Source organism: Phalangium opilio, unplaced genomic scaffold (assembly GCF_054372755.1).
Source record: "Phalangium opilio isolate 3A_F unplaced genomic scaffold, DU_Popi_V2 ptg000042l_1, whole genome shotgun sequence".
In the NCBI taxonomy this organism is placed as follows: domain Eukaryota; kingdom Metazoa; phylum Arthropoda; class Arachnida; order Opiliones; family Phalangiidae; genus Phalangium; species Phalangium opilio.
The window spans coordinates 6851485-6868233 of record NW_028324166.1 but is presented as its reverse complement, the minus strand read 5'-3'; the positions used below and the strand labels follow the sequence as shown (position 1 = coordinate 6868233).

Sequence of the window (16749 nt, the reverse complement as noted above, 5' to 3'; positions counted from 1 at the left end):
CGGTCAGGGAAACCTGGAAAAGTAAAGGACTTTCATAAAGGTCAGAGAAAAATCGGAATTTGATTAGAGTTGCTAAAATATGTGCAGTTTAACCATCCAGCGAGATCACGTTTCACCAGACACAGAATTCGCGGTTTGTGTTTCATATTAAATATTCATAAAATCAGATTTAAACGTGATTGTTTACATATAGGTTATCACCCTCTTTATATTAAGGACAAAGACAACTGGGTCTAACCTGATATAAAAATAATAATCCATGACAAAAGCCTAACACGCTGTCGTTTATCAATTTAATATACGCGTGGTGGTAAAATTTCAACAACTTACCTCAGGTTAGTCGACTGCCGCTTGTGGTTCGAGGGAACTAGCCTAATATGGCAGCCCCCCCCCCCTGCGCTGTTTGATTTTCTATGGAATTAGTTATTTTCTATAGGCGCCTTCTTCCTGTCTTATAATTGGTTCTTTGCACTAAAAAAACCACGTCATAGGCTCTAGTTATCACTCAAATCAAATTGACAGGTTAAGAGGTATGATTGTATAGGCCTAGATTCATGATGAACCATCATTAAATATTTTAACGAAATTTCAGATTGATTATAAATAAAAAATTATCGTTTATTGTTTGATAATGAAAGAAATTTTACACTCCCGAGTCTTCTTAAGCAAATTCACTTTCAATTGAAAGAAAATTATGATTTTTCTTTAATAGCGTCTGAATTGCTTCTTAAACTTTTCAAAATGGAAGTCATCCGTCGCCTTTTCGTCATCTGATCTTTTGTTTCCAAAATTGGTATTTTTGGTTCCTATAATGCAAGAATCAATAACTTCAAGAATTCCCTGTCAACCAGAATCTCTTAGTATATGTAACATACCTTGTATATTTCCTAGATTAAGCGCTTGCTCCGTCTCCCCAATGACCACTACTGGTTTTGGTTTTATCTCTTTGACCTGCGGTTTCTTAAATTGCCTAGAAGTGCTGGCAGTTCCTTCAATGTTGACTGAAAACGCACGCAACCCATTAATTTATAAGTACAATTGTTCGTGACAGTAAGGTTAACGAACTAAATAATAATTACATCTGTTATGCTGCACAAAATTAACAGCCATATTTGTCGGGACAAACGATGTGCCACTCTCTTTTTTCGTCATTCTCTCACGCAGCATTTTTTGCTTAGCATCCTCAGTTGCTTCGATATTTCTTATTCTTTCTCTGTTTAGAGCAAAAACCCAATAATACGGTCAAAATTTTACTTGATTCTAAAGTCAGGGTTCATACAACTTTTGAAAAACCAATTTCCCTGAGATTTCCAGGTTTTTCCCCATTACTTCCCTGAGTTTTCCAGGTTTTTCCCCGGATATGGAGTATCATATGGAGCAAAAGTTAACGAAGGAGGGGGGGGGCAAATAGGACTATAACATACTAAAAGGACATCCCCTTATCTCTAGTAGAACCAGAGTTATGAGCCTCCAAAGTTGGGTGTAATGTTAATCCTATGGAGGGGATGTTTACGAACATTTTGCTTAATTAGTCGGCCCCTGTTTGTCGTAGCCCTAAGTTTTTAGTATGGGTGGATGGGGGGCAAATCGGACTATAACATACTCGAAGGGCATCCCCGTATCTCTATTAGAACCAGAGTTATGAGCCTCCAAAGTTGAGTGTAATGTTAATCCTATGGAGGGGATGTTTACGAACATTTTGCTTAATTACTCGGCCCCTGTTTGTCGTAGCCCTAAGTTTTTAGTATGGGTGGATGGGGGACAAATCGGACTATAACATACTCAAAGGACGTCCCCTTATCTCTAATATAACCAGAGTTATGAGCCTTCAAAGTTGGGTGTAATGTTAATCCTATGGAGGGTATGTTTATGAACATTTTGCTTAATTACTCGGCCCCTGTTTGACGCAAATTTCCCTGATTTCCCTGAATTTTACTAAAAATTCGAAATTTCCCTGATTTCCCTGAATTTTACTAAAAATTCGAAATTTCCCTGATTTCCCTGAATTTTACTAAAAATTCGAAATTTCCCTGATTTCCCTGAATTTTACTAAAAATTCGAAATTTCCCTGAGGTTTCCCAGAGTCTTTTGTCAACTATTTATTTCCCTGATTATTCCAGGTTTTCCCTGTTTTCCAGGTTTGTATGAACCCTGAAAGTAAATTTAAAATTTTGGGAGCTTTCGGACTGTGGTCCTTCCTCAGCCCTTACTGTAACTTATTTCACGTGACTAGATATAATGCAATTTTACTAAATTTCTTACTCTATTCCAAGATCAACCTCTGGTATTCCGGAAAGCATCTGATTGGACAACATTTCTTCTGATTTGGTCGAAGAGGATCTTCGTAAATGTTCTGGAACTTGAAATAATACATCTTCCGTCTTCTCAACACTGAATTAAGTTAAACAACAGTAATTTTAATTAACACTCGTTAAACACAAAATATTTCAAGGGCTCGTACTTTTCACCATCTTGATCTGCCTCTTTTTTAACGACCCCTTTCTTTTTGGCCAGTTCTTCTTCTATATATTTCATCCTGTGCAAAATTAAATTAATTTAATTTAATTAACATCTGTATAATGCAAGAGATTTCTAGTTTCTTACATGTCAGCATCTTCGTCTCTTCTATTGGTCTCTGCCGAGAATGTATTGCCCAAGTTTACAGCATCCAGTTCCATCATTCCAGTTCTTAAAAAATTACATGAATTCAATTTGTAATTATAGATTTAGGTTTGATTTTCCTTAAATATCTCCACAACTTGTTACTTAACTCAAATTACTTTAAATTACCAAAAAAATATTATTTAGTACGTCAAATTTTAATCCACCTTATTCCCGATGCGCGTGCCAAGGCTTAACGCTCATTTTTTTAACTGACAAATCTGGGTAAAAATTATGCCTCGTCTGTTTCAGAGTCGAAAAATATTGAAACGTTTCGAATCTGAAACAGACAACGCAGATTTAGCAGTTAAAAAAGCTCGTTAAGACTTGGCAAACGCATCGGGAATAAGCTGGACTGGTAATCCACCCTGTAAATTAGTTTTTTTTTTAAATTGATGGTCATGACCCACTTACTTGTGTTTGACTTTAAGGTTTTTCATGTCCACTATTCCTCCAGTTTTGAGCTTGAAAGGGTCCGTCTATAAAGTAAAGGTTAGTAATATGCATTGAATTAAAACTTAGTGGGCCTAATTTTTCCTAGCGTGTTGCTGTTGTTTGTCATGAAAGGTCTATGATAGAAAACGCGAACTAGAAGTAAAAATTGAGCGTCGATGTATTAGGCGTTTCAATGAAGATGTTTAAATGCCTTATTGTCAACTTACACTCACTAATTCCTCAACGGTGCTTAGCTTCTTTCCAACTGCCAGTCCAACCACACTGAAATTATTAATAACATCCATTTGTAATTAAAAAAAAATCATGAAAACATTGACTTCCGGGTCAGGTGAAAGTCCCGACCCCTGGTCCTACCATTTGTTCATAAATAAAATTTTTATTCAGTTTACTATATGGGTAATTAGATCGCCATATCATGGATGAAGGATGTGCGTGAAAAACATTCAACGCTCTACAGGATGTGCAACTCCCTATACTAAAAAGTAGACAACTCGATACTAGCGCCGCCTGGCTACCAGCGCTGGAAACCCTCGCGTGAAAAATAAAAAATACTAGACATAAGAAAAAAAAACACGGGCTACCGTTGATTTTTTTCCTTAGCGTCGTCTGCTAGAAGCAAAACATTCTTATGTCCAGTATTTTTTATTTTTCCCACGAGGGTTTCCAGCGCTGGTAGCCAGGCGGCGCTAGTATCGAGTTGTCTACTTTTTAGTATAGGGAGTTGCACATCCTGTTGAGTGTTGAATGTTTTTCACGCGCATCCTTCATCCATGGCCATATCGCGTGACCTCTATTAGTGGGCGGGGCAAAACTGGAATTCGTATGGACACTACCAACGAGATATACAAAGCCCCCATGCGGGCGCCAATTTTTTAATTTTTTTTCCGGACCTTTTAAATCGCCACGATTCTCCGCTAGAGGCGCGTTTAAGTCTAAGCAAATTACGTAAACCTCACGTGACCAGCTGCTTGCTCTAAGTTTCGAACCTCAAGCGAAGGAGTGCGCGGCGGGATTTCATGTGAATTAAGCCTAATTATTAAGTGTATTAAAGAGACTAAGAAGCGCCATCTATCAACCACAGAAGTCAAATATATATGGGTGAGGGACCCCCCTTCGAAGTGAGCGCGCATGGCCCTTGTATATCTCGTTGGTAGTGGTATGGAAGTCCCCTTGCAGGGGATCCACTGGACCCACGCTTTGCTTTAAACAAGGCCTAAGGCGTAACCTACTCGGTATATAGGCCTAACCTCCTTGAATACCTCTCTAGGCCCGAAAAAAGCAAGGAAAGCTTATAGTACAATCCTAATTAAATGTTTGATCAGCATAGAGCGAACCAGGCCATTGAAAATGGAACTCGTGTGGTAAATTTAGTTTAATCAAATGCCACTAGATGCCCCCTTAAGGCTGATTTACATGGTTTCTAAAAATCTGCTTGTGCGTGAACTTTTTGCTAGTGACAGAGCTCGAGATTTTTTAATTTACGTTTTTACACGCTCAAGCGCAAGCTTCAAGCATTTTGATTTACATGCTTTTAAAAATGTATTTTAAGATATAACTTGAAATTGTTCAGATTTTCGTTAAGCCTAATGTTTCAAACTTTTCTTAAGCCTAATTTTATAAATACGTGTTTGGACTAATTTTTCAAATATGTGTTTGATATTCATAACGTCAATTCGGTACATTTGGCATTTCAAAGAGGCCAGCTATATAACTAATATCCAGTTAAAATTTAGTCAAAATGATTAAAAACGGATATTTCATTTTTGGCGGAAGCTTTTTTTTGGCGCTTGCTAGAAAAAAACCAAATTCGTTTTGGTTGCGGATTGAGCTTGTAAAAAACCAAACCAAGGAACAAGCGAAGCTACAAGCAGTCATGTAAACGGCAGCGCTTCAGCTTGTGCAGAAAAGATTTAAAATAGTTCAAGGAAAATCCTGTTTTTACGAGCTACAAGCGTGCATGTAAATGAGCCTTTAGTCGACTGGTGTAGTTAAAATGAAACGCGAACGACCACAATCCGCACCTTGTTGTCATCGAGCAATTTGACTACGACATTGTCTTAACAAAATAAGACAATTACGTTAAAATACGAAACATTTTACCTGACACCATTGGGCTTCTTTCTAAGGCTCTGAAGGTCCTTAGTATCTTCAAGAACAGATCTGTAATTAGATAAAAAAAGAGGTTTGTTAATTCCGTAGCGTTAACATCAGCCTTAAAGAGACCAATAGCAGTTGCGTATTTCAAAAATTAAAGAGTTAAAAAGTGAAATTAATATGGGAAAATTATGTTAATTATTCAGGAATTCTGCCAGGTCTCTTTAAAACTGATCCCATTTAACGTACTGCAATGTTAAAACTTACCAATTTCATCATCACACGCACTGAAGTTTTCAATACGGTGATTTTTGCAAATGAATTTTTTTTTTTTAAATTAACGATAAATGATCTCCCAATACTTTAAATTAGGGATCAATTATAAAAAACCTTACAAGAATCCTGATTAATATAAGCTTATTCGTTTTTGCACACGCCATCTTGAGGGGGGTGGCTTTAATGACGTTTTGCGATTCGTGGTGGTATTGCACTGCTTCTAACATAATTTAAAGGCTATATCTAACCAAGAAGTGATACATAGTTTATTAGGGAGAAGGTATAAGATGCCTAAGTATTGGCACGCCATAATCCCAGTCCCCCTTTCAAAATTCAAGGGGGGACGTAAAATGAGGCCGGGATATTTCGCTAGCTCTCCTCAGTCGGAAAATATGACTGTAATTTTCGTCATTCGCGTCGCACTGAAGAGTTTTCAAAGGACCAATGAGATGCTGGTTGTAAATTAGAGGCGGGGATTAACTCCGGACCTACTATACGTTTGGACTGGAGATAAAGCTGGAAATTTGTCGAATTTATACCTTCTCCCTAATAAACTAGATATCACTTCTTGATCTAACCTAAGGTATAGTGGGCACGTTTTTCGGTTCGAATAGCAAACTCCTTGTCAAGACGAGGTTTGTGGGTTCATTGCTGAAGATTTAGTATTTAGAATTGACCCTAGCATGGTCCGATGCCCATCTAAAGTTTGATGAGCTCCGGAAGAGCAAACAAAATGGTGCCATGATCCCGGGAAGAATCATGTACATAAACAAAATGGTGCCATGAGCCCGGGAAGAATCATGTACATAAACAAAATGGTGCCTTGAGCCCGGGAAGAATCATGTACATAAACAAAATGGTGCCATGAGCCCGGGAAGAATCATGTTACATAACTAAAGTATTAAGAGAATACGGAGGGTCATCCTTCTACTAATATTAATGGGGATCAAACTGCAATGGCATCTTGCAATCTTTCATGTTTTGATAGCTTGGAGAAAATGTGATAGCTTGGAGAAAATGTAACTGTGATCACCGATGTATTAACGACACATTTGATAATTAATTTTATCCATTTATTTTTATACATTATAACAATTTAAAAACTTCCCCACACTGATGCTGCAGCCATACTCTCACTTTTAAAAAATGGCACCGATTATTGAAAGTCAAAATGATCGTCATTTTTTAAGCTTCTTAATTATTTTTAATCAATTATCTTTAGGTGAAAAACAAAACTCAAAAGAAATCAAACAAATCAAACGAAATTAAGAAGAAAAAACAAAGATAAATGAAAATCATACGCTAGAAAAACTTTTACTAGGCACGGCTATATCAGGGAGTCAAACAAAGAAAAAACCGGCGAAAAACTTTCACGACGAAAGAAAATCTTTTAATAAGGTTGTACGTCTTTTTTCAGCAATGTCCATTTGATTTTCTAATTCGCCCCGATCAGTCGTTTCGGCTCGTTCAACTTTCCACGATAGGTTTTCTATCTCGGCTTCGAGTTGAGCTTGTTGGTATTCGAAGAGCTCTTTCCGGGGTCCGGGTTCCAAGTAATACGCGAATGGATACGTATACTGAAGAGTATAACGACACTTGGCCAAAAGCGTGGCGGCGTCTAAAAGATATTGCCAATCAATCCAGGTCCCTTCGTTACCCATTACTTTCGAGTGAATCCTAGATTTAATTTTTTCCAACGTTTGCTCTTCCAATTTAAGACTTTTGGCGTGATTTTCCCATCGTTCGAAATAGAAGAGATACTTCTTTAAAGCTTCTCTAGCTTGAGCGTGAGCCGATTCGCTAGCGATGTTAGGATTCTCTTTGTACCTGCTACATTCGTAATATTCGCTACCATGCGTTTTCCAATCTCCCAAGCACATCCAGCAAAAATCAAATTTACAATTATAGCATTGCATATGATTACAGCCGCCATTTTTTTCTATACAAATATGGCATTTGGGGCAGTCTTTGGTATGGGCCGAGATATAATTGGCAGTTTCGGAATCGTCCGCGCATTTGGTTCGCCATTTCTTAATAGTATCGCATCCGGTCGGAGCGTGATAATCGGAGCCGCATTTGCAACAAAAAGTGGTTTTGCAATACTTGCATATAACTCGTTTACCTAGCTTAACTTTAGCTCGAATTATAATGGGGCAATTAGGGCCGGGGCAAAACCTAAGCTCAGGATGGCTTCGAATATAATCGCTAAAAGCAAATTGCTGGTATTTCTCTCTAAGCGTCGGTTTGGTAAGAACGGTTAGTACGATGTCTTCGGATGCCAGGACGGTGCACCCTTGAGCCATGCACTCGATCGAAGTGGAAACGCCTTGTAGAATTTGTACTTCGAAATGCATCGACCAACATTCTTTACAAAATTGGTGATTACAAGTTAAATGATGGAAGTTGTCGTAAGGGTACATTTGGAGGCAAATGGGGCATTGAGCGGTTCGACCTCCTTGGTTGAAGCTCAGAGTTTCTCTAGGGTCTAAACATTTCGGAGGCATCATTCGAGCGTCGATCATTAACTTATTCGAATCTTGACAAAATTTTTGATTAACTTCGGGCACGGCCCAGCTATGGGTATGTAGAAGTACTTTGGCTAAGGAAGGAACAACGTTGACGCTCGCGCACAAGGCTTCGACACTTTCATTGAGCAACCGTTCGACTTCTTCGATGCTCAGACATTCGTATTCGAAATATTCGGGATCCGTTTTTCTCGGATCAGAGTGTTCGATTTCGTTATCATCACCGTTATTATAATAATCGTCAAAGTTCTCCTCCTCGCTACAATCCTCAAAGTCTACATCCGAATTTCCCCCGGACATTCTCCCCGACTGACTGACTGACTAAAACTTTACGGAAGTGTACTTGGTTATATATCTTTCTACGTCATCCACTTGTTGATAGAAATTGAGTTCCTATAAATGGAAATACTCAATAAGCACCTATCTAGAGGGAGTAACTGCTATACATGAAGTAATTGAAGCTACGGTAACCAAGATATTTAAAGGGTTTCGAGACTTTCATTTGGTTTTGCAAGCATTTAATATAAAAACCTTTTAACACTATTTTTTAACACCAAAAGTGGGCACTAATTTCCATAGACAAAGATGTTACGAGTGTGGCGATACACATGTTAAACCTCTCAATAAATATTCACTGGCATAGATTCGAATCAACATTCAAGTTAAAATTTAAGTCAATAGTTTCGATGTTTGAAAATTTAAATAGAAACGGCTTTAAATGAATCTGATTTACAAAGGAATCACTAAAATTAATATAAAATGTCAACGTAAATTATAATAGAAAATATACCAGACACGTTTGATTAATAAAAGACTTCCGAGTTCAGAGTTGCAATCCTTGTTTAAACTATGAAGCTATTGTAACTAAGACATTAAACTAAATTTCTTGGAAAATCATGAAAAACCAGTGTAAGCTTAAAATTGTAGCGATACGCCGTTCCTGATTATCATTTAACAAAAACTACACGGAAAAAAACCCAGCAATTTACGACAAGCGTAGCTGATATTCGATGGGTTCTTTGTACAGTATGGGTCCATTTGTGCGCCGCAAGAGTTCACATGAATCTAGCTCTAGCGGCGTTTTCCGCGGGAAAAATAAAATCACGTGATCGGCCGAAATTTATGGAGAGATTGATTTCTTGTAACATGGCTTAGTCGATCACGTCTGTGACAGTCTGGGAAATAAGGATATTTTTTAAACTAGTCCTTGGGACCAGTGACCCCCAATAGTGTCCTAAATAATAAACTGGTCTCAGGACTGGTCCCAGCCTTTGCTCTCCAATAGATTTGCAATTAATAAACTGGTCCCGAAGACCAGTAACCCCCACTTCTTGAATTAAAAAACTAGTCCAAGCAATTGATAAACTGGTTTTGGACCAGAGGAAGTGTGCTATTTCCCAGACTGGTCCGTGAGCGGGTGGGCCGTGGTTCTGGTTGGTAACTGATTATAGTCTGCTTCATAATTGAGAGCTACAGCACAGAATTATAGAATGGCAGCGTCTATGCCGTATTATTTGAATTTTTTACTATAATTTCTTCCACGTTTAGAAATTGAGGCTTGCAATTTAATTAAATAGTATTTAAATTAAGGCAATTAAAGTTTCCATAAACAAAAATTAATCTTTGCGGATGTTCTGTGACTAAATACGGAATGAATAGAGTAATGTTAGTTCTACGTATGCAAACGTCATACCCTTCTATCTCTTAGCTCAGTGTCATCCCCCCTACCAGGCGCGTACAGTATCCCCTCTTACAAAAGCGCGCCTAGAGGGGGGGATACACCGTCTACTCCCCTCTCTACCGACACTACTCTATAGCAGCCGACGACAATCAGTCAAAAAAATACTAGGGAAAAGGGTCTGGCAGCATTGCACCTGTATATTGTGACTAGGGCTGTGCGAATAGTACTTTTTAAGGTATTTGTCGAATACCAAATAGCAGTGTTTTTGGGACCCATCTCTCGGCTCGGAATAGGAAAATGACCAAATAATTTGACCAAATAGTGTGAAGTTCAAAAATTCGACCAAATTTAAATTTCTATAAAACTATTCTACCAAATTTCAAATTTATAAATAATGGGACACGGAAAGGTACTTTTGAACAGCTGAAAACTTATTTTTGAACGAATCAAAGGTTTTATTTTAATCAAAATTAGGTTAGTTGTCAATATATCCCTACTCGCTTTGCAATGTATGACCTCTTCCATGATACTATATTTTTTAATAGGTATACTATAGTGATATATTTTTAGGAAGTTCAATATAGTTAGCTCCGCAGCGAGAAGTTGATAATAACCAGTACCCTTTAACTTAAAACCTTTAATGATTTATTCTTGTCTATGAACTTCTAAAGACTGAGTGGCTGATTCCAGCTATAGCCTCCTAGATCACGCGACTCGGTGAACGCGGGTAATACTTTTAATAACAGTAGCCACGTTAGAATTTTAAGGCTGTGTCTGCCGAGTCGCGTCATCTATGAGGCCACGGTCCAGCGGACACTATCACAGCGCCCATAGGGAGAGAAGTATAACATTTATGTTTCTAGCTCTATGACAGCGCCCTCAAATTCAAAAAAAAAAAAAAACAGAAAAATTCAAAAACTGGTTGCGAATACCAAATAATTTGGTCAATAGACTGTTAAAAACATTCACTTTCAAATTGTTTTATCCGCTATAGAATAGTCGGTTTTTCGAAGCTCATTATTTGGTATTCTAGAATTTTGAAAATCATTATTCGATTCGTCGGTGCGAATAGTAAACGTCAATTTTGACCAAATTATTTGGTCCGACCAAATAGTAACGAATAGTCTGCACGGCCCTAATTGTGACCCGTCTGGGAAATAAGGATTTTTTTAAACAAGTCCTTGGGACCAGTAACCCCCTAGGGTCCGAATTAATAAACTGGTCTCTGGACTGGTCCCAGCCTTTGTTCTACTACAGATTTGCAATTAATAAACTGGTCCCGAGGACCAGTAACTCCCACTTCTCGAATTTAAACACTAGTCCGAGCAATTAATAAACTGGTTTTGGACCTACAGAGGAAGTGTGCTATTTCCCAGACTGATTGTGACTAAATCAGCTTAGGAACATGCTGTTTCCCTTACCCAAAAATGAACCTCCAATTATTGCCTAAAATTAGTCCAATATAGACCAGCTTTTTATTTATATTTCACTTTGAACGTTTACGTAAAAATTACGTGATTATCATTTGTGAAAAAGTGACATATTATCACTCGTTATAAACCTGTGTGACACCTGATCACTCATTATTCACTAGACATACGTGATACATTATCACCCATTATTGACCCGAGAGACACCCGACATGAGTGACAAATAATCACCCGCTATTGACCCAAAAGACACCCGACATACGTGACACATTATCACCCGTTATTGACCCGAGATGACAAACGATCACCCGTTATTGACCCGAGATGACAAACGATCACCCGTTATTGACCCGAGATGACCAACGATCACCCGTTATTCACCCGAGATGACAAACGATCACCCGTTATTGACCCGAGATGACAAACGATCACCCGTTATTGACCCGACGTACGTGACAAATAATCACCCGTTATTGACCCGACGTACGTGACAAATAATCACCCGTTATTGACCCGACGTACGTGACAAATAATCACCCGTTATTGACCCGACGTACGTGACAAATAATCACCCGTTATTGACCCGACGTACGTGACAAATAATCACCCGTTATTGACCCGACGTACGTGACAAATAATCACCCGTTATTGACCCGACGTACGTGACAAATAATCACCCGTTATTGACCCGATATGACAAATAATCACCCGTTATTGACCCGATATGACAAATAATCACCCGTTATTGACCCGATATGACAAATAATCACCCGTTATTGACCCGATATGACAAATAATCACCCGTTATTGACCCGAGATGACAAATAATCACCCGTTATTGACCCGAGATGACAAATAATCACCCGTTATTGACCCGAGATGACAAATAATCACCCGTTATTGACCCGAGATGACAAATAGTCACCCGTTATTGACCCGAGATGACAAATAGTCACCCCTTATTGACCCGAGATGACAAATAATGACCCCTTATTGACCGGAGATGACAAATAATCACCCCTTATTGACCCGAGATGACAAATAATCACCCGTTATTGACCCGATATGACAAATAATCATCCGTTATTGACCCGAGATGACAAATAATCACCCGTTATTGACCCGACGTAAGTGACAAATTAACACCCGTTATTGACCCGACGTAAGTGACAAATTATCACTTGCATGAGACCTGGGATACACCTGATAAAAGTGACAAATTTTGTCTTGCGATAGACTGAGATACACCTTGAAGTATAGAGCGGCTCCAGTGGATCCCCTAAAAGGGTACTTTCCTCCTGAACTCCGGGTTTGGCTAGACAAAGGCTAGTGGGCGGGATTTATAAATGCACGTATAAATCCCGCCCACAAATGCCTCTAGCTTTGCCAAGCCAAAACTGGAGTTCGCGAGGAAAGTCAACTTGTAGGGGATCCACTGGAGCCGCGTTATGCTTTAAATAATTGATATTATATCACTAGTTTATCTGAAATACACCTAACATAAGTGACACATGAAGGTTCTCGCCCATTCGGCTGTAGCCGCTGTACCCAAAATGCATGTGTCCCATTCAAACGAAACCCCGCATATTGTTCGGTTTTCGAAAAATATGGACTTAAGGATAATTGAACATCGTCGCTTCGATATCCTCGATTGATGTAAAAATCCGAGGACGCAATAATCGATTCATTCAATTAAGAGATACAGGCTTATCTATCTTTATGGGCAATGTAAAGTAGGGCATACTTCGAAAGTGGTCAGCTGTTATTATGCTTAAATGATAATTAAGACGAAGAAAATATATTTATTTCTCAGCTAACAAACTTAATGAAAACGACTTCTGATCTTATCTTCCATTTTTATTCAAAATCTTTATTATAATACGAATTAAAGGAAGCACTATCATACCAAGATAGGGCCGAATAAATGATACAAATGATATAACTTGTTAATGATCTGAGTTAAACTTGAGATAAATGATAATGTTATCTATCACTCGCTATTGATCTAAGCAGATGTTACTTCTGATCTAAGTGATATCACTCGTTAGTGATCTGAGATACACCCGACATAAATGAAAATTTGTCACTCGTTAGTGATCTGAGATACACCCGCCATAAATGAAAATTTGTCACTCGTTAGTGATCTGAGATACACCCGCCATAAATGAAAATTTGTCACTCGTTAGTGATCTGAGATACACCCGCCATAAATGAAAATTTGTCACTCGTTAGTGATCTGAGATACACCCGCCATAAATGAAAATTTGCCACTCGTTAGTGATCTGAGATACACCCGCCATAAATGAAAATTTGTCACTCGTTAGTGATCTGAGATACACCCGCCATAAATGAAAATTTGTCACTCGTTAGTGATCTGAGATACACCCGCCATAAATGAAAATTTGTCACTCGCTACAGATCTGTGATACACCTGATATCAATAATAATTTGTCACTCGCTACAGATCTGTGATACACCTGACAATTCGTTTATGTGTGTGACATATAACAGTTACTGAATTTCGGGTGAATATCAAATCTACAATATTCACTATGGTTTATCCAGTATATGTTGGTGTTAGTGATTCTTGGATGAATCGCGGACCACACATTAATTTTCTAAGGTTTCTAACGAGTGAAGCTGGTATATCTCGGGTGAAGATTGAATGTGTAATATTCACCAACCTCAGTACATAAATGGTAATTTATCAGTCGCTATTAATCTTAGATACACCTGGCGTAAATGATAATTTGTCACCCATTATTTATCTGAGATACACTTGACATAAATAATATTGTATCACTCTGTATTAATATGAGATACAAGTGATAATTTATCACTCTTTGTTGATCTGAGATACACCAGACATAAATGATAAACCATTAATTCACGTATATGCAGTTGTTGAATTTCGGGTGAATATCGAATCTTCAATATTCACTACGTTTTATATAAGTTACTGTTGGTCGTTCTTGGATGAATGGCGGACTGTACATTAATTCACGAATGTTTGAAATGTACGCGGCTGGTGTAACTCGGGTGAATATTGAATGTCCAATATTCAACAAGGTGTACATAAACCCAGTGAAGTTTACTTGATGTCTGATATTCATACGACATGCACCCACTGAGAATCGACTGAGCACCGAAGTGATTTTTGGATGTTATTCACCTGAGGAACCCTCATTTCATTAAGGTTTTACCTTGAACGTGACCGATATCCATGGGTGTATATTAGTGATGCGAGTGTCACCCATGAATCACCTTGAGTATGAAAATTCATCTAACGTGACACTTTAATGAGCTGGTATTCACTAATGAAATACTTCTCAAACACAAGTGATAATCATTGACACGTCGTGTCACGTAATATTCACATGTACTTGGTAACAATTACGTGAAATTCATGTAATATCTACCTTTTTATCATGCAATATTTTAGTAAGGGTTGCTATATTTTCCTAATTAAGTTGTGACAGTGTATTTTTGGGATGGTTGGGATAAAGACCCGCACCCCTATAGAGCTATTTCAGAGGGGGTAATGGCTACGTCACCAATGCTATTTGCCCATAGAGAAAACCCTCATAAAATGGCCGCCCTACACTCAAAGGCAGGCCCAATTTTCGTAGCAGACGAAATTTTTCCCCCACTGAAATAGCTCTATTGGTTCGTCCATGCCTAACCCGACTGTAATAGCAGGGCCATATTTAGAACCCAGGTCATATTTTCTACTGCAGTCAAATAAAAATAAATATTACTGACAATACCATTTGTGGTTCAGGATACTAAGAATCTTATATGACTGAGTTTCTATTTGTGATTATCGAGAAATTATACTGCATCCCTCTATTGGATGAAGCTCTTACAAAGCCAACCAAAAATAGATAGTGTGCGCTTAAAACGCTACTAGAGAGTAATTTCCTTCCCAGTTTCAGGGTTGCCAATAATTTGTGAGGGTATCTCAAGTCATGTTTGAAACTGAATGATCTGAATGATACAGAACTACAAGATTTTCAGTATCTTGTAGATAGTGGTTGAATTGTATTCACAAATGACTGGCATAACTCTTCTGCACACTATCTATAGTTCATGGGCAGTCTCTCTGCTGGGGTTGGAAGCAGGCTGAGAAATAAGACTGTGGCCCTGGACAAATGTCCACTTTAAAAATTAGCTTGGCCAGTTCAAAAATTAAATGCTTTGGGGGTTTACTGGTCCTGTGGCCACTTAATTAAAAACCTTCCAAAGTTTCACCATTTTAAGTGGCCAATGTCCAATTTCTTTAATTAAAGTGTGTTGGCTCTACTGGTCAAATGCCCAGTTTAAAAATCTTCACGTTTTCACAAACACGGGTATATCTTTAGCCAGGTATATCAAACTCATTACTGCACATTTGGACAAAAATAGTGGACATTCTACACAAATGCTTAAGATTGTAGCAAGGTCTGCTAAAACATTGCTCCATGCTCTACTCCAGTTTACACATCATCTGGACAAAAACCAATTTATTAATTGATTGGACCAGTTTTTAAATTCAAGAAGTGGGCCGGGGTTACTGGTCCTTGGAACCAGTTTATAAATTGAAAAATATATGGAAAAACAAAGGTAGGACCAAGCCTAAGGCCAATTCTGCCAGTTGTTTTCAGCTTTTGTCATATAGGACATAAGAAGAAACAGAAAATCTACATTTCTACCATGACAGTATACCCTTGAGTCATAAAAAGAGTACATCAGACATTATGAGCTTAGATTTTGATAACTCAGGGCTAGAATACGGCAACCTGGTACCCACTGAATCGATTCTCACCCTAAGTAACCTTAACCTAACTTAACACACCATCTTATCACCTGGACTGTGTTTGTATCCAACTAGAAGGCGGAAACTGTACTGTACCGTTAAATGTTGGAAAATGTGGCAACTTATTATAGGAAAGTCAGATCATCGTCTTATAAATATCGTATTGATATGAGTACCCTAGCATCTACAAAGTTTACTGACGCAGTTCAAACCATAAACAGTTTAACTTGGCAATTTAGCACAAAAACCTTTACACTGAATTTGCAAATCATGTCAGGTGATTGCGACTTTCGCATTCCGCATTCCGCTTTTCTAGGAAATACTCACCCTCTTTATTGCGAAAGTAAGCTATTTCAAAGTACTGATTAGAGAATAAAATCAGATAAAGCGAGTCGACTCAACAAGCAGATAGATAAACACAAAAAACGCTTCAGAGATACAGGCCAAGGCCCGTAAAACATAAATCAACATTTTACAAATTTTAATAAATTCTAAATCCTCACCTAAAAGTTTCATTTTCTTCTTCGCTATCCGACGAACATTTTCGCTTGCGAAACAGTTTTTGTTTAGGTTTTTTCGTAACTTCTTGAGATTTTGCGCTTTCTTCACAACTCTCTGCCATTTGTAAAATACTTCAATTATTAACGCTGCATTCTTGCCACAAAAGCTTGGAGGATATCTTCGGCCGTTTTCATTAGCAGATTCCACCATGGAGTAGTTATCCCTGGTCATAGCCATAGATATATGGTCATAGCCTAAGCCTACTCGATCAACGTTCTTTCTAAGAACCAACCAAGCTGCTCAGGGCCGGAAATAAGCACAAGACACTTG

The 16749-nt window shown here is 38.2% G+C and overlaps 2 protein-coding genes across 3 annotated transcripts; both read right to left on the bottom strand.

Moving 5' to 3' along the window:
- Positions 1–597: 597 nt before the first annotated feature.
- On the bottom strand, positions 598–16563 carry LOC149678750 (splicing factor C9orf78). Of its 2 annotated transcripts, none has more exons than XM_089836694.1 (10): positions 16422–16563; positions 5218–5277; positions 3324–3378; positions 3076–3140; positions 2605–2688; positions 2462–2536; positions 2263–2391; positions 1080–1213; positions 876–1001; positions 598–806 (listed from the first exon to the last, which is right to left on the bottom strand). In XM_089836694.1, the coding sequence occupies exons 1-10, from the start codon at positions 16538–16540 to the stop codon at positions 706–708; spliced, it is 948 nt and encodes a 315-aa protein (XP_089692820.1). In that variant the 5' UTR covers positions 16541–16563; the 3' UTR covers positions 598–705. The 2 variants fall into 2 exon arrangements, with proteins under 2 accessions (XP_089692820.1, XP_089692821.1); XM_089836695.1 differs by having other exon boundaries at positions 3330–3378.
- On the bottom strand, positions 6539–16562 carry ari-2 (E3 ubiquitin-protein ligase ari-2). Its single transcript, XM_089836693.1, has 2 exons — positions 16422–16562; positions 6539–8405 (listed from the first exon to the last, which is right to left on the bottom strand). Exon 2 carries the CDS (start codon positions 8310–8312, stop codon positions 6858–6860), a length of 1455 nt encoding a protein of 484 aa, XP_089692819.1. The 5' UTR covers positions 8313–8405; positions 16422–16562; the 3' UTR covers positions 6539–6857.
- Positions 16564–16749: the final 186 nt, after the last annotated feature.

Coding starts and splice junctions, on each gene's coding strand:
- LOC149678750 (XM_089836694.1), bottom strand. CDS start 16,540: ATGGCAGAGAGTTGTGAAGAAAGCGCAAAATCTCAAGAAGTTACGAAA. Junction 3,141..3,323: donor CCGTTGAGGAATTAGTGAGT/GTAAGTTGACAA, acceptor TTTACTTTATAG/ACGGACCCTTTCAAGCTCAA. Junction 2,537..2,604: donor AGAGACGAAGATGCTGACAT/GTAAGAAACTAG, acceptor AATTTTGCACAG/GATGAAATATATAGAAGAAG.
- ari-2 (XM_089836693.1), bottom strand. CDS start 8,312: ATGTCCGGGGGAAATTCGGATGTAGACTTTGAGGATTGTAGCGAGGAG.